The sequence below is a fragment of the Mustela putorius genome, unplaced genomic scaffold (genome assembly GCF_011764305.1).
Source record: "Mustela putorius furo isolate JIRA1106 unplaced genomic scaffold, ASM1176430v1.1 tig00000461_pilon_pilon_pilon, whole genome shotgun sequence".
NCBI lineage: Eukaryota > Metazoa > Chordata > Mammalia > Carnivora > Mustelidae > Mustela > Mustela putorius.
Window position 1 is genome coordinate 3,528,410 of NW_025421390.1, and position 26,362 is coordinate 3,554,771.

General features: G+C 35.1%; 1 protein-coding gene across 3 annotated transcripts in view; it reads right to left on the reverse strand.

The window, feature by feature from the left end:
- The window catches only part of FNDC3A (fibronectin type III domain containing 3A), a 172,922-nt gene that overhangs the window by 95,350 nt on the left and 51,210 nt on the right, over positions 1–26,362 (reverse strand). For all 3 annotated transcript variants that reach the window (XM_004775260.3, XM_004775258.3, XM_004775259.3), the window contains exon 3: positions 20,334–20,409. In XM_004775260.3, the coding sequence (XP_004775317.1) occupies positions 20,334–20,409 (76 nt within the window). The remainder of the gene's footprint in view (positions 1–20,333; positions 20,410–26,362) is intronic.

A 26,362-nucleotide genomic window follows, 5' to 3' on the forward strand; every position in this document is an offset into this window, starting at 1 on the left:
TCTCTTACATTGTCATCTTCTTTGGGCTTTCACAACTTTTAGTTTTATTGAAATTAAAATAATTGATTTTTTAAAATAGTTTTTTAAAAAAAGATGGATTGGAAAAAATGTTTATTATGAGTACAATATATGAGGTTTCAAAATATCTTTCCCATGCATTAGCCTACCGAGAAACAGAGATCTCCTATTCCCTAACAGGAACAGAACTTAGTCTGGAGGCTTGCCTTAGAATGTTCACATTGTCCTGCATGGTCTTCTAAGAAGAAATTAAGCCTCTAAACTTAATAACATTCTTTTCCCTCAAAGACAGGAGAACTAGAAAGCCAAAGGGAGATCAGAGCTGGGGAGGTAAGTTTAATACCTTTTATTCTATCATCATTAATCTGACATAATCAGACTAATTTGAAAATATGCCAAGGATCCTTTCCCATGCTCTTAGGCACTTGCTTTTATGTTGTTTCCTATGAGATTTTTTTTTTTTTTTAAAGGAAAAGCATGGGCTCTCCCTTATTCTCAGGTTGGTTTGTTTTTTAAAAACTATTAATCATCTGAAAGAAATATTTGGAAGACATAAAAATTACATAAATAGTTGTCTTTGTGATTCTTTTTGAAGAGTAGCCTTTAAATCTACATTTTTCATAACAGAAACCAAATGCCATTTTACAACTGAAGATACTGCTGTACTTTTTCACTATACACCAACTTTCAGCAGGAGAAGACCTGGACTATAAGATCTTATTTTTCTGTCATTTGCTGTTGGCCACTATTTTACCCTACTCATTCCCACCTTCTCAGGGCAAGTCTCCACCAGCTAACATGATTTTAAATGGAAAAAATGAGAACAAAAAACTCACTATGTTGATGGCTTGTTAAAGACTATAAAGAGAGGAAAAAACTCGCACAAGAGCAAAGACAGAAATAGAGGCCTCATACCCCTTTCATTCTCTTCAGATTCAAGCATTACCAGACTGGGAAGTAAAAGAGACTGATTTATGCAGTTCATTTATGATGAGGTTAAGGCGAGAAAGGGGAGACAGGGCTTTTCCTAGGCTCCTTGCTTATGGCCATAAAACATTTTGGATATTTAGATTGCAGGTTTGGGACCTTCCTTTTCGACCTTGATACCAGCTACACAGTTTCTCCCCCAAAGCAACCATTCTTTGCCTTCGTAAGGTTCTACCAGCCACATGAGGTTTCTGGAAAATGGCTTCTGTAGCCACTCTTTAGACCGATCTTCTGCAGAATATGCCACCATTTATTAAGCTTTTTATATAAAATGTCATGCCTGATAAATAACATTTACATTTAAATTCGGAGCTACACAAAATTACATTCTGTGCCCTCATAATTTACTGCTACACAGAGTCTCTCTCTCTCTCTTTTTAAAGATTTTATTTATTTATTTGACAGACAGAGATCACAAGTAAGCAGAGAGGCAGGCAGAGAGAGAGGAGGAAGCAGGCTCCCTGCTGAGCAGAGACACCCCCCACCCCGCCCCGATGCGGGGCTTGATCCCAGGACCCTGGGATCATGACCTGAACCTAAGGCAGAGGCTTTAACCCACTGAGCCATCCAGGCGCCCCTACAGAGTCTCTTACATTGTCATCTTCTTTGGGCTTTCACAACTTTAAGTTTTATTGAAATAAAAATAATGATTTTTAAAATAGTTTTTTATATTCTTTTTTTTTAAAAGATATTATTTATTTCAATCTCAAGTAGGTGGAGAGGCAGGCAGAGAGAAAGAGGGGAGGAGGAAGCAGGCTCCCCACCGAGCAGAGAGCCCGATGCGGGGCTCGATCCCAGGACCCCGAGATCATGACCTGCGCCGAAGGCAGAGGTCCAACCCACTGAGCCATCCAGGGTGCTCCAATAGTTTTTTATATTCTATGCATATAAAAGCAACTCCATGTATATTTTTGTAAAAATACAAATGATAGGGATGCCTGGTGGCTCACTTGGTTAAGCACGTGCCTTTGGCTCAGGTCATGATCTCAGGGTCTAGGGATCTAGCCTTGTTATCAGGCTTCTTGCTCAGTGGGGAGTCTGCTTCTCCCTCTCCATTTAGCCCCTCTCCCCTGCTCAACGCCCTCCCTCTCTCTCAAATAAATGAAATCTTCATGAAAAAGATATACAAATGATGGTGCACTACATACACTGTTCTCCACCTTAATAATATAGCTTAGAGATCTTTCCATATTGGTATATGTAGGGCTGCTTCACTTTTTAAATTACTTACTTACTTTAAATGAACATATATTATTTGCCCCAGGGGTACAGGTCTGAGAATCATCAGGCTTACACATTTCACAGCACTCACCATAGCACATACCCTCCCCAGTGTCCATATCCCAGCTACCCTATCCTTCCCTCCACCCCCCAGCAACCCTCAGTTTGTTCAGTGAGATTAAGTCTCTTACGGTTTTTCTCCCTCCCGAGGGCTGTGTAATATTCCACTGTAACAACATAGTATAATTTATTGAACTATTCCCTTATTGATAGACATTCAAGTTATTTTCAACCTTTTGCTATTATAAACAATGCTGAATGAGTATCTTTGTATATCATTTCATAAATATGTCAGTGTATCTATAGGATAAATTATTAGAGGTAGAACTGCCCTATCAGAGAATTTACATTTTCACATTACCAAATCTGAGAGTTTGTACTGATATATGTTCTCAACACATCCTTACAAGTAGTTATCAAACTTGTGATATTTGCCAATGTGAAAGGTGAAAACAGCATCTCAATATAGTTTAGTTTGTATTTTCTTATGAGTTAGGTTGAATACCCACATTAAACATTTAAGAAAGAACAATTTATTTTTCCTTTTCTGTCATCTGGGACTACTATCAGTCTACTAATTCTCAGACCTTTGGATTTGAACTGAGTTTTACCACCAACTTTTCTGGTTCTCCAACTTGCAGAAGGCAGATCATGAGACTTCTTGGCCTTTATAAACACGTAAGCTAATTGCTATAAGAAATGTCTCCTTAAATATCCTAAGTATATCCTATTGTTTCTGTTTCTCTGGACAGTCCTGACTGGTATGCATTCTAAGTTTTCTTATAATCAAGAGCAATAAACCCAAAAGGCATTTTGAACCTTACATGCTCATCATTTCCATCTTCCTACCCACACCAATTCTTTTCTTCTTCTGTATTATTTAGCATAGTAAAGGATGCTCTCATTTATCTTTCTGTTCAACTGACTAGGAAAATTGTAAATCATCCTAGTCTCTTCTCATCCCCCGCACTGAATCCCCACATCTCATCATTATTACTACTCTCTTTGGTTACTTCCCTGTTTAAAATCCTCAGTGGCTCCCCATTCCTTTCAGGATAAAACCTAAAAAAATTTTTTTAAGGACGTTTTATTTATTTGTCAGAGAGAGCACGTGCACACAAGCAAGGACAGTGGCAGGCAGAGGGAGAAACAGGTTCCTGTTGAGCAAGGAGCCCAATATGGGACTCGATCTCAAGACCCTGGGATCATGACCTGAGCTGAAGGCAAATGCTAAGCCAACTGAGCCAACCAGGCATCCTGAAATCTAAAATTTTTGGCATGACATATGAAAGCATTTGTAACATAGCTTATATTTCCATTTTTAGTCTCATTTCCAGACACCCCTCTCTGTATAATGTTCTCTAATCTCTTTCTCATCATACGTTTCAGTTTCCTCTAACGTCTGTGCACTATGCCTTTGCACAGGTGATTTCTTCTGCCTCTAAGTTATTTCTGTTTTTTTTTTTTTTTTCCTTATGGCTAAATCTTCTATTTCTTTAAGCATCAACTTTTCCTGGAAGCACTCAATGACTATTTCAAGCTGTGTTAGGTATTCCTTCTCTGGCCTCCCATATGTATTTGGGCATACTTAATTCCATTGTAGTATATATTTTGCTCTGTTTTAACTGTGGATTACTTGTCTGTTTTCCTTAGTCAGCTATGAGGTAGGGTCTAAGTTTCTCAAATGGCTGTCAAGAGTTGAACTGTCTTTCAGGGCAGCAAAAGAGATTTAGGGAAAATTCTCTTTCCAGAAAAGGAATATGCATTTAGTTATTCTCTTTTGTGTTCTGGCAAGTGTCTAAGTATGGGAGACGGAGTACAAAAGGGTAAGGAATTCCAACATATTAAGATTCTTAAAAATGTAACAATATAGAAATGATCTCTCAGTGTAATAAAGGGATTTCCCCCAAAATGGTGAAAGATTTATATGATAAAATGAAACAGAAGGTGATGGTGAATACAAACTTCATTGATCCAAACTTCGTGGATAAAAATAGGGTTTGACTAAAACTTGATCTCTAAAAGTCAATCAACATTTTCAAATGTTGATGTACAAATTCTGGGATCATAATTCTACATTTAATTTATGACTCTGGCAAACCTCTGGAGTCTTAGAGCAATTAATACATACCTGCAAGAAAACAGTCTACCACCACAATTATGTTACTGCATGACTCTCATGGTTAATGGTGACATGTCTGGATGGGCCTTTATATAATACCATCGTCACAGTCAGGGCACAAGCCATACTTTTGTAGATATAGGAAGGGCTTTCTAAGAAATGAAATTGTATTGATTGCTATAAGAGAGGAAATGAGAATTGTGAGGATGAGTCCTAGATAAGTTGAAAGAGAGAACGATTTTTCCATCTCTCTGTATCTAGGTAAGTAGTAAAAATTACATTCAACATGTTGTTGCATAAGAAAAGGAACCAGGAAAGACCTTTTCTGTTTCCTGGGATACTCCCTGCAGTTGATAGTACAAGGGTCATGTAAATTCATGGTAATCTCTATAACTTTATATATAAATGTTCTCTGAACATCCTAGCCTTGCCTTATCCCAGCTGTGCTTTGGGCAAAATAAGAATGGTTTATGCCTTTGTTAGAATGCTTAATTAACACTTCTCTGAGTTCAAAATTGTGGCTGTAACTACTACAAGGTTAAATTAAGGTAAATCTCTGTATTTGTAATTCAGTTGCCTTTCTCATCAGGATATCTTCCTACTCAAGCTAACTTAGAGAGTCAGGTTTTTTTTTTTTTTTAATAAGGAAGGTAATCTTTCTAAGATACTGTTTCATAGGGTTATAACGGAAAATGTATGCAGAACACAAAGTAGGTCTGAAGTAATACTGGTTTCTTTTTCTAGCATCCCCTCACAGAATGGTTTGGCTAATAAATCGATTCCAAGCAAATACATCTTCTTCCATAAATATGGTCTGGCTTATACTGACACATTTTGGGGGGTGAAAAAATCTTCAACATCTAAAGTTTTTTTGCCCTGGGTTTCTTACATGTCCTTCTGAAAGTCAGCTCTATATTATATTAAATTTATACATTTCTTCTTACTCCCCCTTAACTTTCAAAAATTATCAAGACTATTATTTTGTACTTATAAGCTTGGCATCCCATGTTTTAGTTTTTACTAATTAAAACAACCACTTATCTGCACTAAAATACATTATACGGTCCAACATTTTCCTTAATGAGCATAAGGCCGTAACTTTAAAGATTTTTTTATTTACCTTTTTGACACACAGAGAGAGATCACAAGTAGGTAGGCAGAGAGAGAGAGAGGGAAGCAGGCTCCCTGCTGAGCACAGAACCCGATGTGGGGCTCGATCCCAGGACCCTGGGATCAGGACCTGAGCCGAAGGCAGAGGATTAACCCACTGAGCCACTCAGGCACCCCAAGGCCATAACTTTAAAGAAAACAATCTATGAGTTTTTAAAACTGAAAGTTGGACTAAATAACTTAAAAGAGGTTAAAACATCATTTATATGATTATTTAAGCAATTAATATTATGATCAATATTATAATTGATAATACTTATAATCAAAATTATCAAATTATACAGAAAGCATAAAGAAGAAAAACTTCTGTAATCCAACCATATAAGGAGACAGGCACTTGAAGGAAATGTGCCAAAAATTTTTTGGATGCATATATATATTCATTAAAAGTAATGTTTTTCCTAATTAGAAAAAAAAGATAATTTTGTTCGTATATTTTTTTTAAAGTTTTTTTAAATTTATTCATTTGATAGAGATCACAAGGAGGCAGAGAGAGAGGGAAGGGAAGCAGGCTCTCCGCCAAGCAGAGAGCTTGATGTGGGGCTCGATCCCAGGACTCTGGGATCATGACCCGAGCTGAATGAAGGCAGAGCTTTAACCCACTGAGCTACCTAGGCACCCCTCTGTTCATATCCTTAATGTATAATCAAATAAATGGCCTTCAAGATTCAAGTCTTAATTAAATAAAGCCACTAATTAACAAGAATTTTTAATGTTCCATTTGGGGAGGTAAAAAGTAACGAAATATATCCTTTGAGTGTTGGGTGCTTTTGCTATGAGTTTACATAGAACCCCTTCCTGTTCTTTTCCATCAGAGCACTTCTGTCATTTTATTCAATTCCTTAACTATTTGTTTTCCCTAGAAGACTGTAAACTTTGCGAGGGGCAGGGATAAGGTCTATCTTACTCATCACTAAATCTTCAGTTTTGCAACAGTGACTGTACATACTAAGTTCATAATAATTTGCTAAATAAAAGAATGAGTTTAAAAAGATACTTCCAAACTATACTCCAACCTAGGGTAAGCAATTTATCAACTCAATTTTCTAAATAATCCACACTACAATACATATAATAAGTATTAATGTTTATGATGATTCTGAATTATTTTCTACATCTATTTACTAAGGTTAAATGTGTTTATTTTGTAAATATTTTCAGTAAAATAACTTGGAAAAAGGCTGCTTTTCAGTTAATCAGAAAGGTTTTTTTTAAAGAACACCCTGTGCTAGGTTCAAGTTTAAAACACACTTTTATGCCTACTGTTATTCACTCTATTAATATCTTCAGCAAAAATATCTTAAAGCCAAGTGATGAAGATTTCTTCCCAAAAAGATGAGTAGATAGATATGTATGTACATGTCCTCATCTGCAGGTTGGAGTCCTCTTCCAAACTCATGTAATTGTGGCAGAATTAGATTCTTGTGGCTGTAGAAGTAAGACACTCATTTCATTGCTAGCTGTCACCTGGCAGCCACTCCCAGGTTGAGGCCACCGACATTCCTTGGTACATGGCCCTTTCCCAAATCTCTTACTTCTAGAAGGGCTCACCTGAATAGGTGGGGTTCAGCCTAGATCATCTCTTTTCTTGAAGGTCAACTGCACTTTATTATATAACCTAATTATGGAAGTAAAATTAATCATATTCATGGTCTCAGGGATTACATATGGTGTGTTTAACAGGGGGAAATGACCTGAAGGGTTGTTTTAGAATTCTGCCTACCACATCATTGAAACTCTGCCTTCAGGTATCTTCTTCTTCTTTTTTTTTTTTTTTTAAATTTTAAATTAAAAAAAAAAATTTTTTTTAAAGATTTTTATTTATTTATTTTTGGACAGAGATCACAAGTAGGCAGAAAAGCAGGCAGAGAGAGAGGAGGAAGCAGGCTCCCCGTTGAGCAGAGAGCCCGATGCGGGGCTCGATCCCAGGACCCCGGGACCATGACCCGAGTCGAAGGCAGAGGCTTTAACCCACTGAGCCACCCAGGCGCCCCCCAATTTTTTTTTAAATAAACATATAATGTATTTTTATCCCCAGGGGTACATGTCTGTGAATCACCAGATTTACGCATTTTACAGCACTCATCATAGCACATTCCAGGTATCTTCTACAGCACTTTTTTTTTTTTGTAAAAATGAAAATAAATTTTTAGTATTTATTTTTTGAAATTTGTGGCTAAAATATAGGTAAAATAAACTATGGTAACTGTTTTCAAATGTACAGCTTAGGGGCCTTAAGGACACTGTTGTGCAATAGTTAACTACCACTGGTGAAAAAAAAATAATTACCATCACCCATCTCCAGAACCTTTGTTATCTTTCAAAACTGAAACTCTGTACCTATTAAACAGTAACTCCTCATTTGCCTCCCCCTCCACCCCCATCCCCTAGCAATCATCATTCTACTTTCTGTCTCTATGAATCTGACTAAGAGGAATTATACAGTATTTATCTTCTTGTGACTGGCTAACTTATATGTTACATACTTTTGAATTCCTATCTTGATATATATCAAAAAAGATTGAGGAACAGTTGGCACGGGAATAGGAGAAAAATCAGGAGAATATGTAAACTATAAAAGGAAAAGTCAGGAGAAAAGTGTTCCAAGAGGAAAGGAAGGGAATAATATACTTTCCTGAGGGAAAGGTTATTTAAGCTTGAAGAGAACCAAGTCCACTCACACTGGCAATACAGAGGTCAGAGGTCACTGGTGAACTTCCCAAAAGTGTGACACAGTAATTCTCTAGAGGTAGTAGTATTTTATAATCACCATGGTTACTACCTGTTGTGGATTATTTTCCCATGCTGTGAGAATTCTGAAATGAAGCTAAGATATACAAAGCTAAACAAAATCAAAGCCCAAACACAATTCCATTGGCCTCAGTTTTCAAGTTACTTCCTGATGAAATAGGATTTTAAAAAAGTATTTCAGGGAAAAATATGGGTAGTACAAAAAAATATTACCTATATGTTGCACATAATTATCTACTGAGGTCATTTATTCAATTAATAAATATTTACTGAGTGCCTACATAGTGCCATGAATAGACTTCATTATAACTACACATTTCCTTAATTGTTTCAGATATTAAAGGTTAAAAAAATGTTAAGATATTAAAGAGATTTGAATGTTCAGTAAAGAAAGTATGACTTTCAGCTAACCTTAACCTAAGCAAACAAGTAATGATGGTAATTCTAATCAAAGGCCAATGAAAATTTTTCTTATCATGTTATGGATGTAGTATTCCATGATTCATTGTTTGCGTATAACATCTAGTGCTCCATGCAATATGTGCCCTCCTTAACACCCATCACCGGGCTAACCCATACTCCAGCTCCCCCTCTCCTCTAAATGAAAATTTGATTCTAATAAAAATCCAATCATATTATGATCTAGGGAGAAGCAAGTATTTGAGAAATTAAGACAGCAAAATTTCTCTTCTATAGAAAGTATATCTAATTTTCTATTACCTAGATGGTCATTTAATTTTAAAAACCAATAACCTCTCCCTCATGAAAACAGGTTACCATTTTCTTTTACTTAGACATACTGACCTTACAACCATTTATATATTAAAAGGTAGATTTAAAAATCAAACTGTTTTTAAACAGAAACTGTTCTAGATATGTTGTTCTGAAGAATTTAAAATCCACTTGATCCTTTAGCTCTTCTACTTCTGACTCAAGCATTCATTTTTTGTTCTTGCCTTTAAAATTGTCTAATCTTTCTATCTATCTATCTATCTATCTATATACTTTCTATACTTTCCATCTTTTTTTTTTTTAATCATCTTCATTTTCCACCTCATAACCTACCTTTAATAAGTGGCTTCTTTCCTAAATGGAAAACCAGGGTCACCTGAAGAAGAGAACTACACCCAAAATGAACATTTTACATCCATATTTCTGTGTATTTAAAAAATACCATTTTGTGAGACCAGTTCAGAGAAGGCATAGATCCTGACAGGTCCAGTTTAGTCACTAACCAATACAAAAAATACCGGAATGCAACAGGTTTATAAACACTTACCAAAAAGTTAATACAAGCTATTTTTATTTCCAGGTCTTAACTTCCTTTTGTCATTACTCATTAAAACATTTTTAATCAAGATTTTGTCACTTATTTTAACAGAACTCACTAATCTGGTTTAGATTTTCTACTTCCAGAAGAATAACTATAACAGTGATATTTTATTCATTAGGAACATAAACAACTGAGGACAACTGAATTTGCCTATATTTTTATGTTGCAATTTTCTCTTAACTAATTCATATATAATAAGGTTTCTCTCAAAAAATAGCACTTAATAGGTTTTAGGGACAACCTGGGACTATTACACAATGTATGCAGGATGAGTCATAGTCATTCACTTAACCTAAAATGGGCTGAATTTATGAATGGATGATCTGTCATGATTCATTTTCACAAACAAGACTCATTAATGTTTCAAAACTAGTATTTTAAGCCTCTCTACTAGAACTGATGTTTTTTCATCCTGGGGGAGGAATTATAAAGGGCAAAGTCTTTAACATAATAATATGATTTTCCACCAATATGAAAAATAGTCACCTATGCTTTAAAGCATTTTCTAAAGATGGTTAAGATATTTTTAAAAAAATTTTAAAAAAGATTTTATTTATTTATTTGACAGACAAGAGACCACAAGTAGGCAGAGAGGCAGGCAGAGAGAGAGAGGGAAGCAGGCTCCCCGCTGAGCAAAGAGTCTAATGCGGAGCTTGATCCCAGGACTCTGGGATCAAGACCTGGGCGAAGGCAGAGGCTTAACCCACTGTGCCACCCAAGCACCCTGGTGGCTAAGATTTTCTAAGTAATACAGAAAAGACCTAACTTTTCCATGGTTTAGTCTGGTGTACTGTAAAATAATGCCTACTCATATAGGAACAAGAATCTACTACACATGGGGGGTCGCTTGGGTGGCTAAGGTCATGGTCTCAGGGTCCTGAAATCTAGCCCCACATCGGGCTCAGGCTCATCAGGGAGTCTACTTCTCCCTGTTCCCCTCCCTCTGTGAGATCTCTTTCATAAACAAATAAATAAAATATTAAAATAGAAAGAATCTACTACATACGGTTTTTACTTGAGTTATTTATAATTTACATAGAACCTAAAGAACTTGGTTAAGTTCAGTCAGATCTGTTTTGATGGAAAGTCAGTGGGCCAAAGATAATCAGTGGTCTTATTAAAAAACAAAAAACAAAAAACCTCTTAGGCTACTGATCTCCCTATTATCAAAATATATTTAAAATATGGCATAATAGCAGAGTTAAAAATAGCTAAAAACTTGAAGCTGATGGAAATTTATTACATCAAATTTGCACTTTTCAAAAAAAAAATTTTGCACTTGCCCACCCTTATTTCCCATATGTGCAAAATAATGATCAGAATTTAAGTGATCCATGCAAATCTACAGAATCATAAAATTTCAAACCTGGGAAGAACCTTAAAAGGCATCAACTCCATCCATTCAATAGAAATTAAACCTCCTCTCTAATAGCATCATCAAGTGAAGAGCCAGCATATGCATTACCAGCTACAAAGATGGATGGGAACTCATCACTCCTGAGCCTTTTTGATAGTTCTATTTATTACAAAGTTCTTCCTCATACTGAGCTAAATCTGTTTTCCTTTAACTCCCACCCCAATGTTCCTAGAACTCAGGTTCATTTACTCCCAGACCTCTGCCTTTTACAATGCACCATTAATTGATTCACATACCTTGTTATTTCTTTGAAGTTCTGTTATTGTGACTTGGGGACGAAAAGTTATAGGAACAGTATTCCATGATGCTAATTATAGTAACTGTACCACAATATCTAAAACAATAGACATTTAACTTCTAATAAAATGCAGAGTTATTTTTAAATATCATATGCCTGACATATCTAACGAGTCATGGGGGCTGAGATACAGTATATACACATGTCTTGGGGATTCTAGGATATCACAGCAGATCAACTAGGACTCCTATTTGCAGGACAACTCCATCTTTCTCTTTCCTCCCCCACAAAGCCCAAAGCCCATCCTGAGAGATGGTCCTTGGGCTTTGATTAGATCTGATAGACATAAGGGATTCAGACAAGAACATGAAGAACAAGGCCAGGCACTCCAACTTTTAGAGGGCAGAGAACTGACTCTTAGGTAACAGAGTTGGGATGAACAGGATACAGGGCTTATACGTATTTAATAAAATACTATATTTATTAAAGACCTCAAAAATCATCTGAATCAGTTCAGGAGACTTGCTAAAAAATGCTTTGTAAAGGAGACACAAATATGAAAGAGAAGACTAACTGCAAGGAAGATAGATACTTGGTTATGCTTACCATGATTCCAGAACACACAGAGGAGGACAAAGTGGTACTTACTGTTTCAGACTAACCTTACCTTAACTTCAAAACCCCCCATAATGGCAGGAAGAGTCAGAATGAGGGGCATAAGGAGACAGGGTGAAAACGGAAAAGCAGTGATGAACAGCAGCAACATGACGAGAAGAAAAAAGGTAACAAAAGTGTCAATAATAACTGCCCCAGGGGCAACAGTGCTAATCATTTCTTGAATGAGGTGATAGTAAAAGAAACAAGAGTCAAATAAATCCCCACTGGAGTTTCCCATGCAGAATGGAAAGCAACACCAGCAACAACATGGTGAGAAAACATCAGTAACTGCTGAGAAGCTCACAGCCACTTGGAAGCAAAAAGGAAAACAGGTGGACTTGGAGGAGGAGCCTGGTGTGATATACTAACTCTAGTTGGTGAAGGGGCTCCAAATCAACACACTCTGAGGCTGTTACGTTACTGGCTTCCCTATGTAAGGTGAGATACGAGAAAGTAAAGGTTAATACTTTTCAACAAAATTGAATTCACCTTGACACTTTTTCTACACATAGAATCAGATCATGATAAGCAGAAATCCAGGATGGTAAAAATGATCAGATTCCCAGCATTATCTTTGATTCACTATTTACATATTTAAGTTAAGATGTCTATGTTACCCTACAATCTTAACTGGTATTCATATTGAAGACCAGTTCAATATGAACTAGTAATCATACATACCTAAGTATTAAAGTATATTTTTAGTATATAGTAGGTTGGAAGGCAAACAAGTATACCAATATACTTAAAAATATTTTAACAGTTAATTTCAATAAATATTGACAGCATGCCTAATAACTTAAAGGCATTATTTTAGTACAGAGCATCAGAAATGAAGAAGAGACAATTTCTCTTATTAAGGAAACCAAATAGAAGAAAACTAATAATCCCTGAACACTTGAGTTAAGTAAGGTTTTATGTACCGAGACAAAGACAGCATCATTGTTCCTGTCCCTATAAAATTAAGGTTAGTTAAAGTATCTTTTTCAAGTGTTTATTTCATTAGGAATGAGGATTAATAAATTAACTAGTTGCGATCTTGTTCATAGGTCTGTTCTGAGCAATGACCATTCATTAGCTCAACCACTTTATGAAATATGCTCATGCACAGATATAATTGTTAAATTGAAGACTCTCCGCCAAGTGTACTCATTCCCAGAATTAACAAAAGCGATCTCAGTTTGATTAACAAGTAATTTTGGAATCAACGAATCTTTAGTTAGAATACATATTGGAGTTTAACTAATCAATCTTTTCTGTGCAACACTTTCATAATGCCACTCAACCAGTGCATGAGCACATACAGTGATGGGACTCAGGTATAATAAAGTAATGACTCCATTTTTATAGAGCCATATTGTTCAACAGTTCCCTGTCAAAATTTGCTTCCCTGCAACTCTTACATGTTAGTCTAAATTTTGCCCTCTAAAGGGTTGAAGAACAATGTCTTCAAGTCGCAGCTCTCTTCTAGGTTAAACGTTCTTCAAGTATTAATAGTCTTTTACAAGAATAATTTCTTGACTCTATGCTATCCTATTTCCCTCCCAGGTTCAATCTCTGTCAATACTTCTTTCAAATATGTTAAAAGGATACCATCTAACCAGAGTAATATGCCATCCAAAGATAATGTCGGGAATCTGACCATTTTACCATTTAGCATTTCTGCTTCTTATGATCTGATTCCTATGTGTAGAAAAAATGTCAAGGTGAATTCAATGCTATTTTGAACTTACATTTTTGTTTTTGCAGTCTAAGTCTTCTTGTACTTTCTCTGCCCCAGAACCAGAGTCAGGAATATCTGGTTTTTCTGACTCCATTGCCACGAGGAACTCTGACTAATACACATCTGCACATTGCTGGTGCAGCCAAATTTCAAAAGAGTCCAAATGTAAAACTTTGTATTTATTCCTATTACATTTTATCATATTGGTTTTGACCTATCGTTTCAATATATTCTGATCTCTTGAGCTTGATATTTATTGTTATTAGTTGTTCTTGGTAACTTTCTGACACCTGAAAATCTTATAAACATGCCATTTACTCTGTCAAAACTATTGATTAAAGAAAGACAGGATTACCTCAGTGGCTCAGTGAATTAAGCATCCATCTTTGGCCCAGGTCATGATCCCGGGGTCTCGGAGTGGAGCCCTGAGTCAGGCTCCCTGCTTGGTGGGGAGTCTGCTTCTTCCTCTCCCTCTGCCCCTTCCCCTGCTTGTTCTCTCTCTAATAAATAAAATCTTAAAAAAAGGACTTCTAAAAAAAAGGAAGGAAGGTCAGTCAAAGAGAGCCCTAGACAATACAACATAAGACAAAGCTTTAGACTGGCAATGGGCCAGTAACCAAATTTCATTTCATCATAATGACAGATAAGATATAGAAGATATATAAGAAAGTCTGTCAAATAAGTTCTAGGAAATAGCTCCAGCTTACATACTTCTTTTACTGAATACTGAATGAATGAATGGATGAAGAACATAAGGTCTTCACTGTTGTTGAAATGTAACTGTGAAAGCAATGTTGCAAAATATATCATTAAAATGTACATCTAGGTAATTCATGATCAGCATAATTAGGGGTTATATGTCTGATGCAGGTCTTGGGTTCTATCACTACACAGATATAAACCATGTCCAAAAAGGCATAACTTAATAATAATCTCTATGATTAATTATGTTCCAAATTCTACATGATGGATATACACACACACAAACACGCACCCAACCCATATTTACAACAAACAAATGTAAGACAGGATGTAAAAATAATCACTAATTGCTTACTATAACCTGACTGATAGAAGAATACATGATAGAGCTAGAACTCAAATGCAAGTACCATGTGCTTAACTACTCTTCTATTAGGTTAATGAAATTAAAGAATCATCAATATCACTGCTTATCTTCCTAAAGTATATAATTTGAAGAGGGTAAGTCATATAAAAACTATTTAGGCACAGCTGGTCTGTATATTCTTTTTGCTTTTTTTGTAACTTCTTTAGCATACAGTAGCATGGAATAACACCAAAGTAGAAGTTCCGTAACAGTGCAAAACCACTAGACATTTAATTAAAAAGTTCTTAATCTCTAGTCCTATTTAATCTCTAGTCCTATTTATTCTTTTTGAGGAATCATGAAAGAAAAAAAAGTGAGCCATACCTGTCTTTCAGGAAGGGGTGTTTTTAGAGCAAAGTGTTTGTCAATATATATTCCATTTGCTTGACATGTAGAAAATCGCCAAGAAACATTAGTTTTTTTCTCTTCCTCATTCCACTTAATTACTCTCTATGTGCAGAGTGCTATGCAAAGCACCAGAGCTACAAACATATGTAAAACATAATTTCTGTCCTCATTTATTTCTGTATTGGCATCCAGAAGTAGATGAGGAGAGAAACTGGAAGAAAAAAAAAAAAAAGGCCTTTTCTGCAAACAATTCATAGAATAGATGATGTCTGATGGATAGGTACCATTTACCACCATTAAAAGCCAGCTATAAAATAGGGATCTTCAAAGAGTTTACTATATATTCTCTATGAAGTATGCTTCCCAGTAAACCAAATTCGGAAACCTTGCCTAATTCTCTATTCTTCATACTTCTCCACAAAAAAAAACAAACAAACTAAGAAGAGCAGTCTTTAGCACATATTACAGAGATTTATTAATACTAAACCTGAAAATTTAGGCATTCAATACATTTTTACTATCCAATATATAATTACCAGGCAAGGATGAATTAATTTTCATAATATCTATCATCATACAAAACAATCTGTTGAAATGCTATTAAAGCACTTCATGAAGAAAACATAAAAACATCAAATTGCTAAAACAGTGTCAAAATACCTTTCAAAAGAAAAAAGATTCAAGATTATACTCTGATTTCAAAAGAAATAATGTATTTGTACTGAAAGCAATAATGGCTAAGAATGGCAAAAATGACATATGGGTCAGAATCAAACAGTATAAATAAACCTAACCAATGAGGAGAATGGCAACTGGAAAGCTGTAAAAGGCAGGAAACTACACTTTTAGATATTTAAGAGTGGTGTAGGATCTAAAAGGACATGATATAACATAAAGAGTAAAAGAAAGACAAGACATTAGACCCTGGATAAGACTCAGAATAAATGTCAAGGAACAATAAAAAATGATCAAATCCAATGAACAAAGTATAATCTTTTCACTATACATATGAAACACATTTTGAAAAACAAATATTGAAGAGTCCTGTTTCTGGCTCCTGACCATTTATTTCCTTCTTTTTTCTTTTTTAGGGGTGAAAGGAAGAGAGAGAAGCTCAGTACTGCATTTAGAAGAATATCTGTTCCATTTTATTGGAAGGAAGACACTGCCAATCTTCTCATTTTTTAAATTTTTTTATTATGTTCAGTTAGTCAGCATATAGTACATCATAAAGACATCGCCAATCATTCCAAACTGTGAACTAGATGTTAACTCTCCAACAGAATCTCCTTCGATGGCTCTTCCTCACCTTTGCAATAAAGTTAAAGTTCTTCATATGGCAGTCAAGCCATTTCAAGATATGTCTACATTTTCAGATTCATCTACATCTATATCCCTTTTATACAACTTTTTAAGAACTTCTGATCTCTTTGCAGTTATTCAAAAAAGTCAAGCTATTCTTTCCTTCTGTTGCTTTTGTATATGTTTCCTGTCTAAAATGCTTCTTTGAGATCCTTTTGATTATTTGCTATTGTCCTTAAAGCCAGGTCACAAATCAATTTCTCCTTGACAGATTTTCTTTCTATCTGCATCACAGTAATCCTCCTATGCTTCCACAACACCCTGTGCATGCCTCTTGTTCTTTTTATACTGTAATACAATTGTTAATTTTCCTCCTTTCTTCCCTACTACTTTGTGTTCTTGAACAGCAGGAATAGTATCTTAGTTTTCTTTGAATTTCCAACAGCTGGCAGAGTATACCTTAGGAGAAACTTAGTAAATTCAAGGAGAAAAGCATTTAACAATTTCTCTCCAGTATGTATGCTGTAGTAGAAAAAGTATTATATCGAGCTCCGCCCATAACTAGCTATAACTCACAAATTATGACTTCCAATAAAATAAGGGGATTAATTATCTAGATCTCTAAAGTTCCCTGTGATTTGTTAACCTAGTAGTTGTAGCTGACTAAAAAAATTCTTTTTTTAAAGATTTTATTTATTTATCAGAGAGAGAGAGGGGAGAGAGCGAGCACAGGCAGACAGAATGGCAGGCAGAGGCAGAGGGAGAAGCAGGCTCCCCGCCGAGCAAGGATCCCGATGTGGGACTCGATCCCAGGACGCTGGGATCATGACCTGAGCCGAAGGCAGCTGCTTAACCAACTGAGCCACCCAGTCGTCCCTGTTTTATAAATTCTTGACAGATAATAAAACTACTTTAAAAAAGAACAGTCTTTAATGCAAATGTTTACTAATTTACACTGGATTTATCTCAGTTTTCAGGTTTTACTACTGAGGTTTTCTTTATTGGTCTAGTGGCTGTGAAGAGAAAAGTTTTCCTAACTTGATAGCCTTAGAGCCAAGGATCCTATTTTACTCTGAGCTTCACTGGCATATGATTTTCCTCCCTTAAGACTTTCTCTTTGTTATCTGTTGCCTCTGCTTCTATTTCTCCTTAACTTTTACTTAACTCTAGAACTAGTTCAGGAAGATGTCTGCCACATAACAGAAACTAGTGATAGCAAAGGGGAAGAAAAGAAGATGAACTCGGAAAGTCATTAGTCTTTTCTCATCCTGTCTTCTCTTGCTTGGAGTAAGGGCACACCGGTCTTAATAAAAACTTTACCCCAGTCCCTTGTTTACTACTACTCCTACCTTCATCCTGTCTTTTAGTTAAAAACAAAAACAAAAACAAAAAACAAAAAGGAGAGGGCTTTTTACTTTTTTTCAGGTTCTCCTTATCCTATCCTGTGTTTTTAAAAACTCTGCCTAGTAATTTTAAAACGTCTCCACTCTTCTACTCTGTCATTCAAAAAAAGGAGTCTCCCTTTTCCTACAGAAGCAGAGAAATGTGTCCCTGCCTAAAAATATCTTCACATGGTAGTCAGTTCCTACTATTAAGAAATTGTTAGTACTACTGGCACATTATAAATTAAATAGTCTTTTTAAAAAATCCTGACTGAAGGGGTTATTACCACATAAAAATCAGATTACTCTATTTTATAAGGGAGGAGATTCACAAATTACAGTTACAAATTAACTTTTATTTATTTTTTCAGTGTTCCAAGATTCATTGTTTATGCACCACACCCATGCTCCATGCAATACGTGCCCTCCTTAATACCCACCACCAGGCTCACCTAACCTCCACCCCCTCCTTCCAAAACCTTGTTTGTTTCTCAAGAGTCCATAGTCTCTCACAAATTAACTTTTAAAATAGAAATTATTTAAAATTCAAAGTCTGGTTATCCAACTGCAATTAATGTTTTTTGTATTTTAAGTCACACTATAGCAGTAATGAGGATCTTCATTTGCACATGTATTTGAGAAGACCAATTTTATACTAGTTAAAAGGCTTCTATCATAAACATTTTTTTAAAAACAATTTTAAGTAATATATAAATAAACCGAAGATGTGTGCTCTATTAGAAACGTACATTCTAAGCGTTATCCAATATGAAAATGGAATTAATTTATAAAAGCCTAATTGACAAGTAAGGACAGGCAAAGTTCATCACATTGATATAAATTATACTACCTGGTTTCTTTTAAGCTCATAATATTTGTGTGTGAAGTTACCCTAACTGATACACAGATTTAAGTTGACTTAGAGAATAGAAGGCATGAAAGATTTGGGTAGCAGGCTAAAAATCTTAATTTTAATTACTGAGCTAATTACTTCTCTGGAAAGAGTAAAGTCTTTCTTCTTTGATAAAATAGATTAGATTGTGCCAGTAAGATGAAGGGGTACCATAAATTTTGGTTTACCTGGGACAATCTTGGCTGATAAGTTGTTTTGTAATAGTTGCCAGGGTCCTCCTACACTCTCAGAAGTATCAGTTTGGATGAGAAAGCACCTGGTCAACCTACTTATCATGCTCCTTTCAAATTAAAACAATAACTAGTTAGGCATCCAATATGTAGAAGGCCAAATACTGAAGGGAATACAAAGAAATGTAAGAAATGGTATTTGCCCTCAAAGTGTTTAGGACTTAGTTGGAGAAACTGAATAAATATTTCAAGTTAAACACACAAAATTTAAATGGCTTAAAAGATATAACTGGAACAAATATTATAAGGAAGTATGTAGTTACTTGTTAAATGAATGACACAATAATTAGTTAAGGGTTTCACAAGAGATCAGTCACTTTCTATTAAACAACACCGCAACATCCCTTATACCATTTACTGAATGCCTTGTATGTACTAGATGTGGTTTAGAGTGCCTTACATGCATGTTAGTTAACCCTTACAATCCTAAGAGGTGTGATATTATTCACAAGAAAGGGAATTTTACTGATGAGAAATGTACCTCTTAGAGGTTAAATGGCAGAGTTGGGATTTGAATCCAGGTTCTCTAATAGGAAAGTCAGTGATTATCTTTTTACTGCTCTTCTCTTTACATAGGGTGGTGGTTCTCAACTGTGGGAGCTTTTTCCCCCAGGGATATATACGGTAATACCTGGAAACATTTTTGTTCATCATAACTGCCGTGTGGGGGGGATGGCTAGTGACTTTACAAAAACTTTTTTACAGATAAGATCTGAACTCAGTCTTGAAGCCTTGGTAGGATTTGGATAGGCTGGGGATGGCAGAGGTAAGGACAGATTACAGATAAGAATAGTACAGAAAGTACAAAAAAGATTCTAGAAGATAATGAATAAGCCAACTTAGCAAGATAAAGGGACACGATATTAAAGGAAAAGTGAAAGCAAGACAAGAAAGATGCAATAATTTTCTTTTTTTTTAAAAAAAGATTTTATTCATTTATTTCACAGAGATCACACACAGGCAGAGAGAAAGAGGGGGAAGCAGGCTCCCTACCGAGCAGAGAGCCCAATGCGGGGCTGGATCCCTGGACCCTGAGATCATGTCCTGAGCCGAAGGCAGAGGTTTTAACCCACTGAGCCACCAGGTGCCCCAAGAAGCAATAATATTCTTAAAAGACAGAGGAGACTGAACTGAATTCACTGAAGATTTTTGAGATGGGGAATGTATGATTAATCAAGAAACCAGGGAAAAGAGACTAACAAGGATGCTACTAGACTAAGTCATAAGGAATTCAGAGTCTCTGCATTGGTGTGGCAGAAGTCATGAGAAAGAAAGGAAGAAACCAAAAGTGTGTAAACTTTTATGTACCATAAATTTTTGTCATCTCAAAGGATAACAAATTACCATTCTTACCTGTAATGCACTGAAACTGTCCATCTTCTCTTCTTATTGTAAATGCTTCCCCTGGGTTAACTTGTACCAGAATGACCTTAAAATTAGAGAAAGAAATATTAAAACAAACAAACAAACAAAAGAAAAATAATAGAAGAAACAATAATCAAAATAGGGAACATCAGTATAACAAAATACTAAATATTTCTAGAATATGTGAGCTATTTAACCTTAATGGGAAGGAAAATGGGATTACAGTTTACACATTTGTTAAAAAAGTATTACTTCACTTTCCTGGAGGTCAGACTTAAGCAAAAAAAGGAAGGGAATAAAAAAAATACAGCAGCACACTTTTATTGGAAAGTTAATAAACTTCACTCTGAAACAAAGAGGGAGTCAAACAATATTTGGCAGATTTATGCTTAGTTCATTTGTTGCTAAGTATTTCATTTTTTTAAGATTAAGTATAAATTGATAAGAAGAGCTTGAGATGAGCATACCTGAATTAGTAGGACATTTCAAATTATATCTGGGAATATGTTAAATTAATCCCACCTTTTTTTTTTAATTAATCCCACCTTTTTTTTTTTTTTTTAAGATTTTATTTATTTATTTGAGGAAGAGACAGTGAGAGAGAGCATGAGTGAGGAGAAGGTCAGAGGGAGAAGCAGACTCCCCGTGGAGCTGGGAGCCCGACACAGGACCCGATCCCGGGACTCCGGGATCATGACCTGAGCCAAAGGCAGTCGTCCAAAAAACTGAGCCACCCAGGCATCTCTAATCCCACCCTTTTAAGTAGTTTTCATTATATAGATTATACATTCTAATTTTATGACATCTAAAAATCAGAAGACTGGAAAAAAAATCCGAAGTCCTTCTATACTATAATAAATTCTGTTAATTTTTAATAAATTTCTTAGTCTTATTCCCTATGTATAGGCTTAATTTTGCCCCTTAAAAAATATAAATAATATTACTTATATACATTTGCATATATATTATTTTTTATATATTATATCTATATATTGTACTTATTTATATATTACATATATTATATATAATATATATTTATACATATAAGTGAAGTATATTATATATATTATATATACTTATATATACACAGCGAAGTATATATAATATATAAATATATATTTATATAATATAATATATTTATATATATTTTAAGGGGCATATATATATTATAATAATATATATTGGAGATTTTACATTATATATAAAATCTCCAATTCGGTATCTTTCAAAGTTTAATATTTTTAAAAAGACTTTTCTATGCTACTAATCACTCAAAATACTTCAACAAATGACCATACCATAAACTACTTAACCATTTTCTTAATATAAGGAATTTAGGTAGCTTTCATTTTTTCCATTACTATAAATATCAACACAGAAGGGAACAATTTCTATGTAGTTTCTCTTCTTTAATCCATTACCAGTTAATTTTTTTGAGTGGTGTTTAAGGTCAGGGGGTCTAATTTCATTCTTTTACATGTGAATATCCAATTTTCCCAGCACCATTTATTGAAGAGACTGTCTTTTTGCATTGAGTGCTCTTGTCTCCCTTGTCAAATGTTAGCTGACCATACATGCATTGGTTTGTTTCTGGGCTCTCCATTATCTTCCATTGGTCTAAGTCTCTGTTTTTGTGCAGAACCATACTGTTTTGATTATTATAGCTTTATAATACAGCTTGAAATCAGGAAGTGGTGATGCCTCCCACTTTTATTCTTTTTCAGGATTGTTTTGGATATTCGGGGTTCTTCTGTGGTTCTATATACACTTCTGGAGTTTTTCTACTTCTGTAAAAAATGCCATAGGAATTTTGATAGAGACTGCACTGAATCTTAGGATGGCTTTAGGTAGTATGGATATGTTAATAACATTACTTCTTCCCATCCATGAACATGGGATACCGTTCCATTTATTTGTGTCATCTTAAATTTCTTACACCAATGTTTTATAGTTTTTAGGGTAGAAATCTTTCACCTCCTCGGCTAATATTTCAGGCAAAGATTGAAAGACCCTCACTTCAAGGGAAGTAGGTAAGAAGTAGGGGTAATGGAAAACACAAAAAAAATTGTTAGAAATAATCCAAATATATTAATAAAATAAATATAAATAGACTAAGCTTGCATATTAAAAAGAGAGAAAATAAAATTGATTTTAAAAGGTTACAGAGAGGGGCACCTGGGAGGCTCAGTCATTAAGCATCTGCCTTCGGCTAAGGTCATGATCCCAGGGCCCTGGGCCATGACCCCAGCCCGCCTCAGGCTCTCTGCTCAGTGGGAAGCCTGCTTCCCTCTCCCACTCCCTTTGCCTGTGTTCCCTCTCTCACTGTGTCTCGCTCTGTCAAATAAATAAATAAAATCTAAAAAAACAAAGTTACAGATAGGGGTGCCTGGGTGGCTAAGGTTGTGATTGTGGGGTTCTGGGCTCAAGCCCCATGTCCAGCTATCCACTTAGTGGGGAGTATGCTTCTTCCTCTTCCTCTGTCCTTCCCCCACTCCTGTTCACGGTCTCTCTGTCTCTCTCTCAAATGAACAAATAAAATCTTTAAAAAAAAAAAGTTACAGAGAGAAAATGCCAAACCTATTATTTTGATGGTCTATTTCTCAGAACAAGTAGACAGTAATCATCAAGGATATGGAAGGTCTTAACACCACCACCAATAATCTTGGTTTAATAGCCATGTAAAGAATACTGCACCTAATAATTAGAAAATATACATACTGTTTTGAAGTATATATGCAATTGACATGAAAATGGAAAGAATGGCCTATTACTGAGAACATCATAAATCAAGTCTTACAAATCTCAGTTAAATCAGAATCAGTAATATAAAAATATATTTGCAAAATTTAAAGAGCTTCAGTAATTTGTAGGTTAGGGAATCATAACAAAAAACAAAAAACAGCAGTGAAGTATAACCAAAACATTGTACGTTAAAACTCTGGAATATAATATTGCCCAAAAAACTCAGACCTTTAAATACTTACAACAGAAAAGACTGAAAATTAGTATGTGTCCAAGTAAATGTGAAAAGGCAGGGTTAACTCAAAGAAAATTAAAAAAAACAAAAAAGGAAACAAAAGTAAGAACAGAAATAATGAATCATAATACAAGAAATGCTGGAGGATGAACAAATAGTTTTTAAAAGAAATCACAGCAAAGGATAATCAAGAGAAAAAAATTCAAGAAAACAAAGTAGTCAGTAACCTTTTCCAGCTAGGTAATTTTTTTCCCCCCAAGAAGATTCTTGAACCTTGGGAGATTTTATGCAGGTAGATGGATTTAAAATGCATTTTATAAAATCTAGGAAACTTATCTCTCTACATGGGTTTTATTTAGGGGACTAGCTCCTTATTATTCCATTATCTCAAATGTCATCTTTTCAGAGAAACCCTCCCTGACCAGCAAATTCTAGGGTATGTTCACATACTTTCTACCATATCAATCTATTTTACTTTTTACCTAGCACTTGTCACTATTTGAAATTATTTTGTGCAGTAATTTGGTTAGTGGTTTACTGAGCAGTTTCTATTCCACTAGAACAAAAGCCCCCTAAAAGCCAACATCTTGTCTTACAAAATGCTATACCCTAGAGCTTGGCTCATAATAGGTTTTCAATAAACTTCCATTAAATGAATTAAATAGATAAGCAGTGAGCACTGGGAGTTTATTCATTCATTTCACAAATATTTGTTGAGGTCTTATTACAGGTGAGGCTCTGTTTTAGGTAATGGGTATAGAGTAGTAAACAAAATGGACAAAAATACTTGCCTTCATGTGCAGAGCAAGAAAGTTATAGGATTCAAGTCATGCCACTGAGTAACAGCAATTAAGAAAATTATTTTTCTTAATTTCAATTAATTAATTATTTAATTCATTTGACGGACAGAGATCACAAGCAGGCAGAGAGAGCGAGAGGAGGAAGCAGGCTCCCCACTGAGCAGAGAGCCCGAAGCAGGGCTCGATCCCAGGATCCTAGGATCATGCCTTGAGCTAAAGGCAGAGGCTTTAACCCACTAAGCCACCCAGGCACCCCAAGAAAATTATTTTTAAGTCTTAAAAAAATGTGGGGTGATTAGGAGAAATTCACACACAGGCACCTTAGAAAATCACTTCATTGTTGCCAACATCACACATCAAACCAGAGCTACTCTGTAACAAAGGTGCATGCCTGAATTCTAAGCACACTCATAGGTTTCTGGCACCTAATCAAGATTTGCCCAGCTTCAAAATGTAGAATTTACATATCTTCAAACTATGTGGATTCCCACATCATTTTATATTCATCTGCAAAAACACAGTGTAAATTTTCCATAATCTTATTACAGACAATAGTACAATAATAAGGAGAAGAACTATGAATGACAGCTATTCCAACTGAGATAAAATATAGCCACACACAAAATAGCATAATCTTAACAGAACAGCTTCTTAACACAGATCATGTAACTAGTGACCATAGAAATCTTATAAAGTAACTCTCAGAAGTGTGACAGGTGAGGAAACCTGGTAAATTATCCATCATTTTGTGATTAATATAATTGATGGCTCGATTTGCAAAGGGATATATTTGAGGCCAAAAGTTATAAATGTAGTACCATAAAATGATTACCTAGTACTTTATTGGGCTTTAACAATGAAATTCTTCAAGATCTTTAAATTTCATAGAAAATAGTGATTTATACTCTTAGGTTTATACTTATCTCAAATGCACTGCCCGTCCTTCAATCCCTAATCCTTTTAAGAAATCAGAGTTTAGTCCTGACAGGTTCATTATATTGTTGCAAAATACACTCAAACATGTTTCTCTTCTCTAATCAGTTTCTCTCACCTTGTATTATATCCCTAATAATAGATCTGATGCCATGTTCAAGACTCTACTGATACAATATATCAGCCAGCCAGTTTTCCTTTAACATCCTTTAGTGCAAACGCTGGGGACTTCTAATGCCTGGTTTAACAGTGTCAACAGTGGCTGAATGGATAGTTGATAAAAGCAATTATTTGAATATCCACCAAAGGTCAATTTCCAGTATTGTGAACAGAGACATATATAGTAGTGACCATTTTAAGAATATTCTCAACTTAAATAATCAGCACTACTACTATTTACATGGCTTCTTAAATAAGAAACATATGCTTAAAACATGTTTTGGCTGAGATACCTAATCCACAGGGCAGATTTATTGACAAAGACTGAAGATAATGTCGTACACCATGTGTATTTTATTTTTATTTTCTTAAGACTTTTAAAATTTATTTATTTGACAGACAGAGATCACAAGTAGGCAAAGAGGCAGGTAGAGAGAGAGGAGGAAGCAGGCTTCCTTTTGAACAGAGAGCCCGATGCGGGGCTTGATCCCAGGACCCTGGGATCATGACCTGAGCTGAAGGCAGAGGCTTTAACCCACTGAGCCACCCAAGCGCCCCACACCATGTGTATTTTAAAAAATTATTCTCATAAGTAAGCTATGATGATACATGGGACTATTTCTACAAAAATATTACATTAAAACATAACACAAGAGATATGAAAATGTCATTGATTAAAGGTCTAAATGTGCCTAGTATATTAATGAATGAAAACCATAAAAATCTATAAGAACATAATAAAAATTTCATGTTCCCTAAATTCCTCGATAATAAAAAAAGATAGAATATTTTGGGGAAGAAGTTATAGAAGAGCAGTAAAATTATAAAGGATCCAATATAAAATTATTTACTTAGGGAGGGAAATACATTAAAAAAAAAACAGAATAGCAGAAAAGACATCTCTGGCATGAAAAAAGAAAGAGAAGGATGAAGGGCCACAGACACTAGAGAGTTGCAAGTCTGATATGAACACCTCTAAAAAAACAGCACACATCTCAGGAAAAGTTGGAACTGGAGACCTGAGATATCATTTAGTCCAATCCAGGTTTATTTTTAAAAAGTAAGAAGTGATTATTAATATTACTGAAAAAGTTACTTCATTTTACAAAAACATTCAACCAACTGTACAGTAAACTCTCAGTGTATTT